The 18,516-nt window shown below is 57.0% G+C and overlaps 1 protein-coding gene across 2 annotated transcripts in view; it reads right to left on the minus strand.

The window, feature by feature from the left end:
* The window catches only part of BIN3 (bridging integrator 3), a 53,596-nt gene that overhangs the window by 10,291 nt on the left and 24,789 nt on the right, over positions 1-18,516 (minus strand). The window contains exons 3-8 of one of the 2 annotated variants that reach the window (XM_030832637.2): positions 13,058-13,098; positions 12,634-12,695; positions 9,944-10,080; positions 9,021-9,061; positions 2,914-3,055; positions 2,551-2,685 (exon numbers count right to left, since the gene is read on the minus strand). In XM_030832637.2, the coding sequence (XP_030688497.1) occupies positions 2,551-2,685; positions 2,914-3,055; positions 9,021-9,061; positions 9,944-10,080; positions 12,634-12,695; positions 13,058-13,098 (558 nt within the window). Of the gene's footprint in view, positions 1-13; positions 2,686-2,913; positions 3,056-9,020; positions 9,062-9,943; positions 10,081-12,633; positions 12,696-13,057; positions 13,099-18,516 lie in introns of those variants that run through there. The other variant, XM_060301261.2, reaches the window with a different exon arrangement.

The following is an 18,516-nucleotide window of genomic DNA, read 5'->3' on the forward strand; positions in this document are numbered from 1 at the left end:
TGGGAACGGGAGGAGGTGGGCGGTGGGGGCTCCAGGGTACCAGCCCCCCCGGGGCACGGCGGGTGGGTGGGCGGAGGGCCGGAGCCTGTGGGAAGTGGAGCGCAGGTCTCGACTCCACTCTCCCTCCACCACCGCCCCTCCCCTTGAGCTGTGTGGCAACCACAGCCCCGGGTCCTTCAGGAGCATTCACTGCCCACTGCCTGGGTGGCAGAGGGAGCGACGGGTCCTTGGTGAGGCGGGGGTGGGGGTGGGGGGTGGTGCTCTGCCTCCGAGCTCTCCAGGCAGCTGAGGGGGAAGGGCTGGGGGGTGTGGGTGGGTCCTCGGCGGGTCCTGGGGGCGCCAGTGAGTCAGGCCCTGTGACCAGGGGCTAACTGCTTTACAGAAGCTAGGAGAAGCTCTCATCCATGGGAGAGGGCACAGCAGCTCCCAAAGCCCTGGGCCAGCCTTAGAAGTAAAGGTGAGAGAGGGGACACGGTTCTAGCCTCCGTCCCTTCCCAGCTCATCCCGCCGCCAATCACTGCCTTAGCTGCAGAGCCAGGAAAGCAGGGCCCAGAGGCCAGGCTCACTTCCACGTTTCCCTCTGCACAGGCACCAGAGGTGGGCTGGGAGAGGCGCACAGGAACCAGGCGGGGGCAGGCCGAGGAATGGGGGGGACCCATGGGCAGCCCTCAGATGGCTGAGAGCTGAGCAGGCCCAGGGGAGGAGGGCAAGGACCATTTCTGCCTCAGTCTCCACCTCACAACCAAATGAAGTCACGTACTTTCAAGAAAGTGTGCCACACCACTCAAACACCCCTACGTGTTACCATCTCCAGCCCCAAGTTGTCTCTGGGGAGAAGGAACTCTCCTTCTCTAGCAACCTGGAGTGCCATTACTGGCAAGGCCAGGCCATGTCTTCCACACTCGCACAGCTGGGCTGAGGGGGATCTAAATCAAGGTCTCCAAACAGGGTTGTCACCTGAGGGGACAGGGCCCGGGCTAGTGCTGGAGGGGGGAGCGGGATGGCCCCCCCCCGCCCCAGCTCCCTGCCCTGAGCCGCACTGCGCAGGCTGAGTCACTAGGAATGCTCACTTCTCCAGTGACTAATGGCAGCAGCAGCCGCTGGAGGGGGAGGCTGGCGCTGACGAGGCAGTAAACAACCCTCCGCCACCCTGCTGCCTGGTTACAGGGTATCCCTGGCTCCCAACCTGGGCAGCCTGGAGCTGTCTCCGGTGAGCAACAGGGTGGAGGGGGCAGGGCAGGTGACTGCGGGTCCGGGAGCAGCGGCACAGGACAGGGAAGTCACAGGTCTCCTGAAACACACCGTCCCCGGCCCAGGCCAAGCTGCTGAAAGGAAGCCCGCACCTCCAGGGGCTGTGCTCTCGGGGCAAGCATGGGAACCTTCCACGTCCCTATGCACGTAGCTCTCTGCCTCATTTTCCCTGAGCCCCTAAGGACACGGTCACTAACAAGTCCCGGATCCAACATTAATCCTGCTCAGGGGTCCTGATCCCAAGTGTCCGGATCCCATGATTCCCATGGGGTTTGGTGTTCTCTGAAGACACAGGCTGGGAGGCAGGAACCAGGCTTTTCCTGGGTATCAGTGATTGTGGACTGTGTAAGAACGAGAGTGCCCACTGGAGGGCGCCAGACACTCAGGCCCAGCGGCGAGGCGGGCTGGAGGCAGACGGGGACATGTTGAGCCTTCAGCTTTGTTACCTGGTGGGGAAGGTGGCCGAGTGCTGAGCACCTGCAGTCACCTGGCGGGCGGGAGGCGGGGGGTGTTTCCCACGTGGAGAAGACCTCTTGGTTTTGGCACCTCAACCTTTTCTCTTTTACAGATGGGGAGAACACTCCCTGCCAAGGGCTTGAAGGACGTGGGGGAGGGGGAAGGAGGGCAGGAGCCACACGTTGTCTTTACAGCCCTGAGTAGCAGGAGGCATGGGGTCTCGGGCCCGGTGCTACCATGGTGCACGTCCACCCGCGCCCAACGCGAGCGGGCCTGCCTTTCCGCTGGAAGATGCACCACGGCCTGGCGCCCAGGTGGGGGCCCTGCGCGTGGCTCTCGCCGGGGTTTAGGGACCCCTCCAAGGGTTGCTAAAAGTCAAGACACCCCCTAGTCTTCCACCAAAAGAGAAGGACTAACTAGGGAGGGGAGGGGGTGCAGGGTCCTCGGAAAAAGGCCTTCACCTGTGGCCCCTGTCCCTGACCTGGGCCCGCCAGGCAAGCGACCTGCCCATCAGGGTGAGGCGCTGCAGGTGCGGCCTGGTTTCCTCTTGCTGCTCATGGAGAGAGAGAACTTCAGCGAAGAACTCTTGGACGACAAGGGACCTCATGTGAAAGTTGGGATTAACCAAAGAGCAACGGAGAGACCGAAACGGGAATTCCAGCCAACAACCGGGGGCGCCCTGCATTCCTCCCTCGGGGGCAGGGCTGGGGGCAGAGAGTGACTGAGCCCCGCTTCCGGTGTGGGGAGCAGGGCGGGGCTGGCATGAGATGGGTCTCCAAAGCCCGCGACTGCCTCCCGAGGGAAGAAGTGTTGGGCCATCATGCGGGGTGGCAGCGGCCTCACCTGTGCTCGGATCAGGGACTCAAAGCTGGGCTGGAAGTAGTCCAGTCGGCTGTTGTAGAACCGCGGCATCTCATCCAGGAGCTGCTTGTTCTTGGCCTCAAAGTCATCCCGCACAGGCCGAAGCTCTTCTCGGGCCTGAGGAGCAAGACTCTGGGTGGCACAGCTCTTGCTGGCTCATCCAGCTTCCTGAGTGGGGCACGGGGGGTGGTGGAGGTGCTGTGTGTGTGTGTATGGTGGTGGTGGGGGGAGTCAGGACATCCGGTGTCTTGGTCCCTGGGTGAAGGAGGAACTTGGCCTCCTGTCCCTGGGTGAAGGAGGAACCACGTGGCCCCCTGTCCAGCCCCAGCCCCTTCTCCCCGGTACCTGGTGGAGTTTGGCCAGCACCGGCCCTGTCTTCTCCTTCTCCTCGTACTTCTCCACCTTGGCCTGCAACCTCCTGTAGTCCTGCAAGGCCTGCTCCCGCCGTTTCACGGCCATGTTGAGGCTCGGGAAGACACTGCCAAACCTGCCGGCCACAGTGGGTTGGAGACGGGCTGTTCTTGGAGCTGCAGGCTGGCAGCTCACCACTCATTCAAAAATATGTATCGAGCGCCTACCAAGCGCCAGACTCTGTTCTAGGTCTTGGGGATCTTGCTGTGAACGAGATAGATGGGGCCCTGGCCTTGGTGGGGCACAGGCTGAGAATGTCGCCTTGGGGTAAGGCCAGGGCAAGGAAGACAGGGTAAGGGCCACTCCACCGACCTGGGTAAGACTCAGAAGGTCATGAATGCATGATGCCACTGATGCTGCCACTGCCCTTTAGCCCCCACCCCGCGTTTCAGAGACCTATGCTGCAGCATGGAGGAGCTGACCTGGTACAGCTCCTCCATGCTGTTGACCTGGTACAAAAAGATTCAGGTTCTATTAATTAGCATCAGGCATCTCAGAAGAAACAAAAGACAGATGAGCTAGCAGAGCCAGGAGAGCTCTCTGGACAATCACGGAGGAACAGGGGTGGACAGAGCTCAGGAAGCCATTTGAGCAGATGGAGACAGCACCCCTTGGGAGTGGGCCCAGACCCAGGGGTGCTCCAGGAGCTAGGCCAAGGGCAGCTGCTCTGAGGGCGGTATCAGAAAAGCTGGGAGATCAAGCTTCTGTCCAACATCTTCCATTAGAAAAGTGAAAAAACTGAGACCAGGGAGATGACATGACTTGTCCAAGGTCACAATTAGGTAGTGACAGTCCAGCAGATAACTCAAGTGTCCCAGCTCTCCCTCTGGCACCTCCCTACCACCTCATGCTGCCAACAGCAGGTGACAGACCTGCAACCGAAATCTACTCCCATATTACTCAGCCATTAACAACAAGTGAAGTGATGCCATTTGCAGCAAGATGGATGGACCTAGAGATTATGACACTAAGTGAAGTAAGCCAGACATAGAAAGACAAGTATCATATGATATCGCTTATATGTAGAATCTAAAATATGACACAAATGAACTTATTTACAAAATAGAAACAGACTCACAGACATAGAAAACAAACTTGCGGTCACCAAAGGGGAAAGGCGGGGGAGGGATAAATGATAAATTAGGAGTTTGGGATTAACAGATACACACTGCTATATATAAAACAGATGAACAACAAGGTCCTACTATATAGCACAGGGAACTATATTCAATACCTTATAATCATCTATAACAGAAAAGAATCTGAAAAATATATATACACACATACACATGTACATATACATGTATACACACCTGTATATATACATATATATACATGTATATCTATAACTATATATAAAAAACGGAATCACTTTGCTGTACACCCAAAACTAAGACAACCTTGTAAATCGACTCTACTCCTATTAAATGATGACAAGCTACTCCCAGCCTTTTCTACCAACTCTGCCGGAAAAACAGGAATCCTCATGCTCTACTGTTGAAACAGCCAAACTGTCAAACCAAATGTTTGAGGAAAACGACTGCAGGAGCTCTTCCTGCCCCACCAGGACTACAAGAACCACAGGGCAGTGCTAGGGTGGCTGTTCAGAAAGAGCAGTAGCAGAGGCTCTGGCATTTTTGGCACCATGGGCATAATCTTTGTGACTAGGATCTTCTTTGACTGGGAAGGGCAACACAGTCTTGGGGTGGACCCAGGGCAGGACCGCATCCCAGGCAGGAATGCTGCATTCTCCTTGACTAATGAGTGTGGGAGGAGGCCAGGCCAGCCTGCAAGCAGGTTTTCTGGAACTGGACAGAAGATGGGGCAGCTTCCTTGAACACAAAGCCTGAGGGGCTGGAGCGTCTATCTCGCAGCTGGGAGCCCGAGTGGCCGGTGGAGCCCCGGCCTCAAGCCGAGGTGACGGCGCAGTGGTTATTCGGGGGGGGTTGCGAAGCACACAGAGGGAGACCCAGGACCAGAAGCAGAGTCGGTTCTTCCCAGAGCAACTCAGAGAAGATGAAAGATGGGGCAGGAAAAAGCCTCAACAAATCAAGAGTCCACGTGACATAAGAGTAACGAATACCTCTGCCAGAGAACAGAGGATAGACACTTGACTGACGCATAATGCCCCAAACAAAGCTATAGGCCCAGGCAGCAGAGTTTGATGAAACAGATAGAAAGGCCACTAAAGCGGATTCTTCTCACTCTCTGGGTGTCCGTAATGGGCTCACCACGTAGCTGGAGATGCTAACGTGGGCCAGACCACCCACGCTTCTCCGAATCCTCTCCGAATCCTCAGTCGCAGGCCCCTCTACACTGCAATCAACCCCTGAATGACTGCTCTGCCAGGCAGAAGACGCAGGCCTACTTGGTGCTCTGCAAACTGGACCAGCCACGCCCAGGACACAAGGTCCCCCTGGGGTAGGGCTGAACACGCCTGGGACGGCTGAGACCCTCTGGGGGAGCTGGACTCACTTCACTGCTTTTGCCTCAGGCAGTGCTACGACGGGGTCTCGGATGCCAGGCGAGCCCCTCTCCCTCGCCGGCGGAGAGGCATGTGGCTCAGGGGAGCAGGTGCACCTGGGCCTGGGAAGCCGCCACGCCACCTCCCCCTGCACCCCACGTCCTCGGGGAGGAGGGTGGCACGAGTAAGGAAGGAATGTGCGGCATGGGCGTCATCCGCGGGTGGTCAAGCAGCTCTCGATACTCTGACCCCGGCAGCACTTGGGCCAGTGCTCACAACCCTCTTCCCCCCATAAAGTCCACTGGGCTTTATCTCCAGGGCCAGGGTCGGATACAACAAGGCTGACTACAACATGCTGGGACTGGGCTGGCCTACAGAGGGTGTAGAAATCCAGCCCCAGGGCAGCTCCTGAGCCAGGGCGAGAAGGCGTGGATCCAGGGCTGACTGATTTCCAGGCAACCTCAGGGGACGGGTGTGTCCACAGGACACTACCTTCAGCCTTCCGGAAGCAAGGCCACGTATCCTCTGGGGGGAGGAAGCGGCTGCTCTGTGAGGCCCGAGGGAAACTTTGGTCAGCACGCTGACTTCCACCTCCCACGGCAGACGGCACCCTTAGCTGAACCCAGAGGCCGCGGAGGGCTCAGCTTGATGTCCGCCGCTGCCGAGGGACGTGACTCCTTGGGCCCTGGGCCTCGGACCGCCCGGGTAGGTGTCACGCCCTTCTCACAGTAAAGCAGGGAAGCTAAGGTCAGGCAGGGGAGATCAGACACTGTAATCGGAGGTAGCTGACAAAAGGGGGGGTGGGGACCGAACTCTGTAATCCCTGGCTCAGGTCACTGCCCCACTGAGGCCACACCGCCTCGTTTTCCGCTTAGAAGTAACAGGAAGAACTCTGCCAGCTCCACGTGCCAGGGGGTATAAACACCAGGGTGCTGTTCGGGGAAAGGGGCTCCTGGCAGCAGACACCCCTCCTCGTGTGGGGTGTTTTAGTGCTGCCCCTACCTTCTCGTCAGGGCAGGGAAGCTGCAGGGAGGCAAGGACAAGCATAGGCTGGTCCCCAGAGCCCGGGCCCCTTCCAGACATGCCCCTGGGACCTGACAGGGTACCTGCTGACTTGACCTGACAAGGATGGGGTGATCCAGCTCTCCCTGGGGCACCAAGCCTGCACTTTTATGGGGCTGCCACGAAGGAGCAAGGCTGCAGGCCCAGAGCCTCTCTGCTCAGTGCCCGGCGTCCCCCTGATAATTAGTGGTGAGGGGCACATGGAAGTCCCTGGGCTAGGACCCCAGGAGGGACTCTGCCCTCCACATACAGCGCCACTCCAGCCCACGATACCTCCCTCTCTGCTCAGGGGAGTGCCCGGCTCTGCCATTTTGAGAGTTCAGCTCCGTTCCTGCTTCCGCAGAAGGGGAAGAGACTTGGAGGCACAGGCCTGTCCTGTCCAGGGCTCTCCCCACTCCAATGCACTGCCCCGCCTCGGCAGTTATCATTCTGGTCCGTTTCTCGGGGGATGCCGCATGGCTTCTGCGCTACATCCTAAGCTCCTAAAGTTTGAATCGCAGAGAAGGGAGGACAGGGCTGGGCCTACCCCAGGCGCTCCTGAAGCTCTGCCCATTTCTTGCCTGTCCTAAGGTGGGGCAGCAAATGGTCCTCAGGGTAAGCGTGGGGTGAAGAGGCATCAAGAGGCGGAGGGAAAGGGGGAGGGAGGGAGGCTGGCTGGGAGGTGGGGCATGCCTGCCATTCCTCAATCTGTGCCCACACAGCCGGGATCTTCCACCCACCAGGAAAAGGAAATTGAAAGCATCCCCATCCCACCCTGTGAACACGGCCCAGAGACTGGGGGATTAGAGGCCGAGCCCCCTGGGGGGAGGCCGGGGGCGGCGGGGTGGCCATGTGGCGATGTTCCTCATCAGAGGACAGGAAAGCTGCAGCTTCCTGTTTCCGGTGCTGGGGTCCCTGGGAGCTTCTCTCCTGGCAAGAGGCGGCAACAGGCAGTGCCGGGTTTATGTGGTTGGGGGAGATCGCATGTCGGCCACGGGATACAAAGAAGCCAGCCGGGCAGGCAGGCAGGCAGGCCTGGGGGGCTTGGGCAGAGGTCAGCGGATCTGCTGCGGAGATGGTGGCCACCCCCTCGGCCACTCACCCACCTTCCTGGCAGGTGGTGCGCGGCTGGAGTGGTGGGAAGCAGCCGCGATTTCTCTCCATTTGGCTCCAGAAGCCAGGCATCAGATTTCAGGCCCGCCTCGGTGGTGGTGAAATCAAGGCGGAAGTCAGTCCCCAGTTCTCTGGGCCGGTGTCCCCTGCCTAGCTCTGCAGCCATAGGTGTGCACGGCAGCCTCCGTGGCAGCCCCTGGGACCCCCGTGGGCACGGTCAGCTCAGCCAGGGGTCCTTCCCACCCAGTTCTGAACCCTCAGGCCTGGAGACAGGGTCACAGAGCTACAAGCAGCGGAGCTCTTTCCGACGCTCCCTCCTGAGCTACTGGCCTGCCCAGCACGCTGCTCCTCACATGACACTGCGACCTGGGGCCGAGCAGGGGCTGGGGACAGGGGCCCGGGGCAGGAGCGGGGAGGAATCCCTGTGGGCCAGGTTCTGCCTGCCCTCCACGGCTAAGCCTCCAGACAGCCCAGCTTAGAAAGAGCTTTGCCTAACCCCACCCCTTGGACCTGAACAGGGAACAAGAGCTCAACAACCTGAACGCCAGGGGTCACAGGATCAAAACCTGCTCTCTCCATCGCCCTCCAGGCCCTGATCCAGGCCTCATGGTAATTAGCACAGCCTCATTACCCAGGCCCTGGTGAGGCAACTGCCAGGGACCACCACAGAAGAGGTAATAAAGTGCAGCTGCTGGGCTGGAGCGGGAGCCTCTCTAGGCCGGAGCCGAGCTGGGAGAGGCCAGGGAGGAAGATGAAGTGATTCGGGAGCTTCAAGGCAATGTTCCTGCCTGTCTCCCGCCCAGCGCCACCCCCCTAGGGGACCTGGGGAATAGGCCTGTCTGATCACTGACCAGAGCCTGCTGGACAGAAGATGAGTCTCACAGAAGAATTTCTGACCCTGGCAGGTCATGAATCGGGGGACCGTCCCAGGCGGGACCCCGCTGCAGCGCCCTTTCCTGTGTGCGGCCACCCCCCCCCCCCACCGCTTCAAAAGCCACGTGCCGCAGGCAGCTGCTTCCCCCAACCCGGCCGAGCGAGATGAAAGGCCTCACTCATCTCCGTGGAGGCCCAGCCAAGATCTCTGCTAGCTTAACTCCACAAGCTCTGGTCCCACTGGTTCTCGGTCAGAAACAAAGGGACAATGGCAGAATGACCACAGGAGCGCCGGCCGGCCACTGTGGAGGATCAGACAGGCCCTGCCACCACTGAGCATGCCTGGCCAGGCAGGTGCTCTGGAGCTACCGGGAGTGTCAACCCCAGGGCCACAGATCAGGGAGCTGGTGTCCCCTGGAGGTTCCTGTCCACCCCGTGTGAGTCTGGGGACAGGCTGCCAGAAACAATATTAGGTCCCCAAGTGGCTGGTTGACCTGCCTGTCCAGTAACTGCCCTCAGGCCTGTGGTCCCCCCGATGACCTTTACTCACTTTTTTAAGGGTTCAATCACAGTCTTTTGTATCTGGTTCACCTGTCAAAAGAAAAACCCGATGGCGTCAAAATTGGGGGGAAGCCAGGGCTTCCTTGGTGGTGCAGGGGTTAAGAATCTGCCCGCCAATGCAGGGGACACGGGTTTGAGCCCTGGCCCGGGACGATCCCACATGCCGCGGAGCAACTAAGCCCATGTGCCACAACTACTGAGCCTGTGCTCTAGAGCTTGCAAGCCACAACTACTGAGCTCACATGCCACAACGACTGAGGCCCACGTGCATAGAGCCCGTGCTCCACAACAAGAGAAGCCACTGCAATGAGAAGCCCACGCACCGCAACGAAGAGTGGCCCCCCGCTCTCCACAACTAGAGAAAGCCCGTGCACAGCAACGAAGACCCGACGCAGCCAAAATTATAAAAAACAAAAACAAAAACTGGGGGGAAGCCAGACTCTTCCCAAAAGGGGGAGCCTCCAAGTTCCTGAGAAGAGAAAGGGAGCAGGACAGGGGTACCCCGAGAGCCCCAGGCAGGGAGACACCCCTAACTGCCGCTGGAGTGAGGCAGAGATGACAACCGGGGAGCCTGAAGGGTGACAAGGCGCACCGGCCTTGTCCCGGGACAGTTCTCATTCTGTGAAGCCGATGATGGCCTTGCTCAGTGAGGAGGCTGGGCGGGCAAGTCTGAGGGGCTACAGGCGTGGGTGGGCAGAGCCGGCCTGAGTCTCCCTCGTGGCCCCATGTGAGTGATGTGAGCTAGTGGGAGCTACGGGAAGCAGCCGGTGCGGGGGCAGGGTGGTCAGGGGAGAGCTCACAGGGCTGGGACACTCAGGTGTCCAGAGAGGAGACCAAGCCCCGATAAGGACTCCATGCAGCACTCCGCCCAGAAAGAAGCCTCGAGGAGGGGGAGACCAAGACCCCAGTCACCTTTTCCTGGTTGAAGGCATCCATCCGCTTCATGGCCGTGTCCAGGGCTGTCACCATGTTCAGAAAGTCCTGGTCTTGCTCGCAGAGGGGATTGGAGAGCAAGTCCAAGGATATCTTCACAGCGGACTTGGACATGGCTGTAAGAAGTCAAAGCTCAGTGAACCAATGACAGGGCATGCTTCAAGGTCTTGTCCTCAGGACTCCCTGTCGTCCTTGGGGCCAGAGGCCTGCATCCGGATGACCTCCATCCATGGCCAGAGGCCATAAACTACACAGTACCCCAGAGGCACAAGACACCAGTCCTTATGGTGTAATGTGCATTCCTGATACTGCTCTGGGTAATTCTTTTGAGCACATTTACCTGTTGCAATGACTTACTTTCCAAACTCTGGATTATAACAGAATCATTTGGGCGGGAAGCTGTAAGAAGTACGTATTTCTAGCTCCAAAGATTTATTTCAGTAAGCCTGGAATCCAGGAATATGCATTAAAAAAAAAAAAATCTCCAGGCGGTTTGGATGTGAAGCTTGGTTTGGGGCTCCCTCACAGAAAGAGTAGCATGGTATCTACACCAGAGAGGCAAACCTACTGTACAGCTAGAGATAAGATTTTAGGCTTTCAATAACTCAACTTTGCCATAGATGACACCCAAAGAATGGGTGTGTTCCAATAAAACTTTATTGACAAAACTAGGCCGGATTTGGTATGGCGAGGCAACCTGTTGGCAGCTTTGGAGTTCTTGGTCCCGTGAGAGTTTTCAGGCCTCCATTACCAGCAAACGAAATCCTAGAGGGGCAGGAAAGGCTGGAGAAGGGCCTTGCTTGCCCCACAGTGTCTGTACTAGTTTCAGGGGCTCACGGGAAAACGTGTTTTTGATCTATTTCTTATTTTATGTCATTAAATTTAAGATGCTATTAACTGTAACACACACCATTATTGTATAAACCGTGAAGAAAAAAAAAATGCTGCCAATGAAACCAGAGCACACTACTAAGTGTTATATACCTTGATTTCTCTTGAATCTGGGGGTGTGCTGCAGCCCCCTAGCAAAAGGGCAAAATATGAGAGAAGACTAGAAATGTAAACTTCCCAGAGATGTTGAAGCAACGGAGGCAAAAACCCTCTTAAAAAAAAGTAAAGTGACTTTGTAGGCTTAGGAGCAAACTCACGTGTCATTTGACTGGATTATGAAACGGTCACAGACTGCGTAATTAAAAGATAGAAAACGAGGACAAAACTGGAAATGTTTTTGAAAAATTTCTTCCCCTAATTTTTTTTAATAGTTGAGGGAAAACCCCCAAAAGTCAGGGGTTGGGAGGGAAGACTTTCTTCCCAATTTTCCTTTTCTTTCCTAACGCCTCCACATCTTCACGCCAATGTCTCTTTGCTAGAACCATCTGAAGTCAATGAACGGTGAGAGTCTGCGGGGCGGCCCTTCGTCTGGGAGCCCCACCCCGAGACATTGCCGGCCTGTGTGAACACAGCAGGGTGCCGTGGCCTCCACTCTCCTCTGCAGCAGCTCACATCCCTTGCTCTACCTCTACAGTGACAGGGGAGGGGCATGGTCAGCCCAGCACAAACCGGGAGGCTGGCGGGCTTCGTACCTTAGGGAGCCCAGGAGTCCTGGACCGCACGTGGGTCTCTAGAGCCCTGACACAACCTGGGAGTGCAGGGGTCGACGAGGACCTGGCAGGGTCTGGTCACGCCTACTTGGTCTTATTTTGGACCCACAGCTTTGGATGTGAGATCCTGTCCAGGCAGCAGCTCAGGAGTTTCCAAGACCAGGAAAGGTGTAATTTGATTCCCCCCGACCGTGTGGAGCAGTGGTTCTCAAAGTGGGGTCCCTAAGCCTCACCCAGACCTGATGAATCAGAGAGTCCTGGGGTGGGCCGGGCGACCCACACTGCAGCAGGCCCTCACTGACTGTGATGCCCCAGCCAACAGTGTGCGAGGCTCTCTGGCCTGGACTGGGGGATGCAGGCTTTGGGGTGGGTGAGGGCACCACTGTTTCAGGAGGGCTTCCGCTGCCCAGACTCCACGTCTGACTCGGGCCAGAAGCAGCCAGAAATCCTAGGTGCCAGGGGTCACCCATTTGTCCTGATTTCTTTGTTAAAAACCTGCACTCTCTACAGCCAGACTCCAGTTCATAGATCCCTGACGTTCTGTCCTTTCCGTTCACGCTCTGAGAGTGCAGCTGTGTGGAAAAGCAGGAAGGAAGAGAAGCACAGGCCACAGCATTTCCCTACTAGAAAGACAGCGGGAGCCACAATGAAAGATGGAACCCAGGCAACTCAGAGCTAACTACAAAACAAATAACGGACAGACTGAAAATCAGACCCGTGGCTTGCTACACACACAGTCTGGAGACGCGGGGGTCAGAAGCAGGGGCGGTCGTGGCCAGACCCCCCCCCCCGCCCCCCATCCTCTGGAGGAGCACTGGCCGGAGGCTCTGGGGCACAGACCACGGGAGCTGCCCTCCACCCGCCAGTGGTGGCTGCTGCCGCCCCAGGGAAAGCAGGGAGTGGTGATCTGCTAAGTGAAGGGCGACCGCAAGCCACTTCTCAGGGTCATCTGCGGGGCACCTACTAAGGGCACTTTCTTCTAAGCCAGCCCCAAAGGGACTGAGCGAGGAGGGTGTCCACCTCTGCCCCTCCCCCGTCCAGGCCGGGCACGGGGGACGGGACGCCTACCCAGGTCGGCGTCCGTGCTCTTCTTCATGTCCTTCTGCAGCCGCTTGGTCTGCTCCTCCAGCCTGCAAGGCAGGGACACGGGCCTGGGGACCTGGCATCACCCACCTGCTTCTGCCCCCGTTCTGCCCATCCCCCTGAGCCGAGCCCCACGCGACACTCAGGTCGCCTGCCAGGAGGAGGAAGGGCCTGCTCTGCGCGGATGTCCCCACTGACTGAAGGGCCACCGCGAGCTTGGCGCGAGGCACCCAAAGGCTGAGTTAACGACTGTTACAGAGCCACCACCCCGGGGGAGAATTTCTGGCAGGTGGTGAACTGAGCTGCCCTCAGCTCCCAGGGTGAGCGGACGAGGCAGCCCGGGCAGAAGGCTCTTTTCCTTCTCGGAGCAGCCCCCTCCCTGCCCTCCCTTCTGGGGGTTGACACTCACTGCTGGAGTTTTCCATACTCCCTTTCAAAGTCTCTTTCCACCTGTAAGGGAAGCGACAACTCAATCACTGGAGGAATGACAGCAGGCTGGAGAAAATCTGTCACCTACGAAACTCCCTCCACGCCCTCCCCGCACCCCCTTCTGCAGAAAACACCACCATCCAGTCCACACAAGCACCAGCACACCGTTCATGACAGAAGCCCTGTGGTCCCAAATTAATTAAGTGTTTGACTTAGGTCAAAGGACGCCCCTCCCAGACGGGCCAGCCAGGCAGGTACCAGCGGATCCCGGCTGGCTCTGTTCTTCCACCTCAGGGAGCGAGGCTGGGCTGCGCTCCCTCCCCTCCCCTGCGGGGTCTGGGTAAGGGGCTCAGAGCGTGATAGAAGCTCATCATCGGGGAAGAGGCAGGGTACGGAGGAAAGCGGGCGGATTGGAGTCCGGTCCTGTCCCTGCCGCTCAGCAGCTCTGGGGCTGGAACGGCTCCCCTCCCCTCCCGGTCCTGGTTTCCTCACAGGTCCAGAACCTGCTGCGTTCAGGGTGGATCAAGAAAGACCAGGTATCCCCGCTCTGTGCGCTGGGATGCAGCCATCACAGATACGATTATCGACTCGGGCAAGGCTCTCTAAATTCTGGACGAGTCATCGGATTTCCCTGATATTTAGACCGAGTCCTGATGTCTGAGGGCCGATAGGAGGACGGAGCCCCCGCCTCTGCTTTGTCTTCTTCCAAGGAGGCCGAACAGCTCCCTGCATGCCTTGTTGAGGCACCACACGCTCCCGTGACCGGCTTCTCCTCCATCACTCACCTGGCAGGCAGGTGTGCTGACGGCCCTCACCGCACTGAGGTCAGCGGGACAGAGGGGGAGTCACCTGCGCAAGGTCACACCACTAGTAAGCGGCAGGCCTGGGGTCTGAACACGGGCCAGGAGGCCTGGTTCCCAGGCCTGCGCCCTTTACCGTCATTCTACCTAAGGGGGAAAAGCTCTGGCTGATGAACTAAAGCCATGACCTATGAGAGCACCTTCCTGGCGGCTGCCCCGAGACTCCTGCCAGGGAGAGCCGTAAATCCTGGCTATCACAGGCTGGAGGTGAAGGAGTGTGAATTTGCAGTGATCATCAAAGCCCCGCTGTGCCTCACCAGGAGTCTTCTAAAACCCCGTTGGCCTCATGCTCCATGTTTGGATTAAGGTAAATTTGACAGTCGTAGACTGGCAGAACATTATTCAGGCCAATTATTTCACGAGATAAATGAGAATGCCACCCAGAGGGGGGAAGTGATTTACATCAGGACACAGAGCTAGTGTGTGGCAAAGCAGGGCTAGAATTCAGACTCCTAATCCAGGCCTTTTTTTTTTTTTTTAAACTGCATTCATTAATCCCACAAACATTAATTGAGCACCAATTAAGTGTAGTGCATTCTGCCAGGTGCCAGGGATACACTGGTGAATAAAACAGACACGGGGGCTTCCCTGGTGGTGCAGTGGTTGAGAGTCCACCTGCCAATGCAGGCGACACGGTTTGAGCCCTGGTCCGGGAAGATCCCAAGTGCCTTGAAGCAACTAAGCCCACGAGCCACAACTACTGAGCCCGTGTGCCACAACTACTGAAGCCCGCGCACTTAGAGCTCGTGCTCCACAACAAGAGAAGCCACCACAATGAGGAGCGCATGCACCACAACGAAGAGTAGCCCCCGCTCGCCGCAACTAGAGAAAGCCTGCGTGCAGCAATGAAGACCCAACACAGCCAAAAATAAATAATTAAAAAAACCCAAAACAGACACGGGCCCTGGTCGGGAGATCAAAAGAACAAACACACACGTGACGGGGGGCTGTGGGGAGCCCCATGGAGGGCAAGGAAGGGCCCAGTGAGGCCTGACGCAGAGGCCCTACTTAGCGTCCGACCTCAGGGCTTGACAATGGGGCTGTCTTGCATGGAGATGGCTCGCCTTCCTCATTTGAACTGTAAAACTCAGAAGCAGAAACACATGGTCTCCCCCTTACATTATGATCCTAACATCTGGGACCTTCTACAAAGTTGTGAAGTAAAACTCATCACTGGGAATTCCCTGTCAGTCCAGTGGTTAGGACTCCGCATTCTAACAGACGAGGGCCCAGGTTCAATCCCTGGTCCCAGAACTAAGATCCCAAAGCCATGTGGTACAGCGAAATCAATCAATCAATCACTGGTGCCCTAGCCTTCTGCCCTACAGTCTTTTCCTCTCTTTTCAACAGACCCACTTCTTCTCCATCTGGGAACCCAACATTTTCATCATCACCTTTTGTATGACCCACCAAAAGATTCTCTCAAGAAAAAATTCACAATTCACTCCCGCTAAAGTGCATGTGCCTGATAAAAGTTTAAAGTGCTACCTAAGTCGGGGGATTTGTAGCTGGACAGGAATCAGAGTCTTAGCTGAAGGTCTGAACAGCTGCTGGTGTGACCGTGGATGGGAGATTTGTTCTGGAGCAAATGGGCCTCGCCCTGCCCTTTGGAGTCCGCACTGAAGTTAGTCTAGTCCTTTTTTCAACAGCGCCCGGGGGAAGGCGGTGGAGGGGAGCAAGCAGACAGACGATATGAACTCTGATACTAGATGAGGAGCTTTAGAAACATTTCCAACATTTTGAGCCTCGGTTTCTTTTCTAATAAAATGGGATAGCTTCACTTGGTCTCAGCCCATGGGAATTTCAGGTGGCTGACAAGGCAGTGGGCTGACAGCATCAGCCTTGCTGGCTTGTTTGGAGGATTAACGAGCAGTATGTGTAGAGCACAGAGCACAGCGCCCGGCTTACACACGGGGTCTCCCTGCTCCCCTCCCCTGGGGTGGTGAGAGGACCGGGGGTCTGAGGAAGCAGACTGGTCTGTGACCCTCTGGCACAGAGCACTCAGTCAGCTGGCAGGTGGGGTAAAGCCTGGGCCCTGTGCCTGGGGCCACAGAGGGGCCTCCCTCCACTGGACACGTCTCCTTTCTTACTTTGTAGGATGTGACGGCTGAGCTGAGTCTTTACGTCGCACAAGTATTTTTTCTGCCGAAAAGATGAAGTTGAAATTAAGGATGCCCTGGCCAGGGTCCGGCTCTCCTGAAGACCAAGAGCAGAGGGGGTGGGTGGGCGAGAAGGGAGGCAAGGGCCAGGCTCCCCTCGCTCTCTTGCGCAATCCCCAGCGTGCTGTGTGGGATGTCAGGGAACACCTGGTCTCCCGGGCTGCCACTGCTGGGACTTGCACAGAGAAGGACCGCAGGTTTCCAACTGGCTGAGGAGAAACTCAGGGTCTCACGCTGGAAGCGGAGAAGTGTGTCGGGGTGGGAGCTTGAGTCTTCTGCTCTCCCAGCTCAAGGCCATCTGACAGCCTAAGAGAAGGTCAAGAACGCTTCACCTCTTTTGTCGGTAGCCAGCTGGCGTTGCTTCCACAGCTCACTGCTCCTGAGGTCTCTCTCCTCCCCAGGGGAAAGATCTGAGAGGCACAGCACCGGGATTCTAGGCCCTCAGACAACGGCTGAGGGGATCAAGGGACACACTGGAGTCTCATTCCAAGGTATATCCGTGCAGAGGGAAGGAGCCAAATACAAAAGATCTGAACATCTCTGGATGCTTGATGCCTTTGCCAAGAAGGCAACTGGACCCCAGTCAACAATGCAAGTGTAAACACATGTGCACGACTGTCGGCAGGTCAGGGTGGGCTGGGTCAGCCTGGCGAGGTCAGTGCAGGGAGCGTCAAGCACAGAGACTGCCTCAGCAACCCCTGCATTCTCGGAGGCTCAGGGTTGCAGGAGGGGCCGTGCTGCTCACAGCTTGTCCCCAGGGCCTAGGTCAGGCTGCCACACGGCAGGAGCTCGGTGGTTGTTAAGTGAATAGTGGGCTGAGTTCCCACCCACTCACACTCATGGTGAAGGGAAGAGGGAGGCCAGCAGGCAGGGCCAGGCTCTAATCCCGGGGCTAAGCGGAGCCAGATTGGATCTGAGGCAGAGCGAGCCTTGTGCCTTCTGAGAAACTCCTCTTCCAGGGTGGCTCAGGGTAGAGAGCAGCCTGCCTTTGGTTTGTTACAAAGGGTCCCTCCACTTTGCACGTGAAAACCCTTCTCAGGTGAAGGCGCAACCTGCAGGGACTCCCATCTGCCTTGACCTTCCAGAGCGCCTGCCTAGCTGGGAATCTAGGTGTGTGCGAGACCCAGGGAAACCCTTGCTTCAATGTGCGAAGTCTTCCATCATGCCGGTTGCAGAGGGAGGTGTAGCTTCTCTTTGCCGTACCAAGATGCTCCAGCTCCTTCATGAGCTGGGGCAGCGGGAGGGGACTAAGCAGAAGGTTAGGACTGGAAAGTGGGGGAGTGTTTGTCCTTCCATTTCAGCCCCAGTGGTCAGCCCCTGCAGAGAACACGCCCTTCCAGCCAAAGCCTTGACAATACTGGAATCTGTGTTAATAACCTGGGCACAGCAGAATGGGGAGGGCAAACGCACAATGCTTTCTTTGTTTCTGATGGTTGGGTGCCTTGAGCCAAAAATCTCCTGAAACTCCCTGAAGATAACATGAGCTTTTCTTCCCATGACAGGGGTGCCACGACTTCCAATAACCCAGACAGCCACATCTGCTCCCCTCCCTGAGAGTGCCTGGACAGGAAAAATAGAGTGCGTCACCCATGTTCGGGGGCAGCTGCCAGAGATGCTGAGACAACTGCACAGCCTCGGCCTGTTTGGGGGCCAGGAGGGGGCTTGTGCGGGGGAGGGTAGGGAGACTCCGAAGAGGTAGGGTCTTGCTACATAGACTTCAGTGCCTCTGGGGAGTTGAGGAAGCAAAGGACTCTATTCCTCGTGAGATATCAAAGGCCCAGCCTACCATTTCATTGTACTGGGGAATCCAGCTGCTGGGGACAGGCTGGGTCCTTGGTGGTTTATTAAGAGTCAAATCAGCTATCGTCTCATAATGCAGTTAATACTGAGGGGTCACCACGTGCCAGGCACTGTGCTAAGTGCTTCATGTGCATTACCTCATGTAAGATGCATAATACTTACATCAATGACATAGGAGCTAGTATCATCCTCAATTTACAAAGGAGAAAATGAGGGCTCAGGGAGGGTAAGGAACTTGCTAAAGGTCACGGACAACACGTGGCAGGGCCAGGATGGGAATCCAGGCAGGGAACCTTCCAAATCCAGTTTCATAACCATTCCTTGATGCCCAGTCTGTCTGGAGGAGCTGATGCCAGGTGTTAGAGGGCTACAATTCCATCCCAAACACGACGGATGCCAGGAAAGGAAGAGGGAGGCCACGGGCCCATCCACAGGCACTGAGATTGTCCATCTGCCCTTCCTCCGGGGAGTCCTGGCCACCCCTTAGAGTAAAAGACCTAGAGACCTTTCCAACAACAAATTCTGGCAAGGAAGCGAGAAACTGCATGCTACCCTATACTTTTCCGTGGAGAACAAAGGCTATTTCCATCAAGGTTGGGGTGTTAGGAGAAATTTTTGTT

Source organism: Globicephala melas, chromosome 6 (genome assembly GCF_963455315.2).
Source record: "Globicephala melas chromosome 6, mGloMel1.2, whole genome shotgun sequence".
In the NCBI taxonomy this organism is placed as follows: domain Eukaryota; kingdom Metazoa; phylum Chordata; class Mammalia; order Artiodactyla; family Delphinidae; genus Globicephala; species Globicephala melas.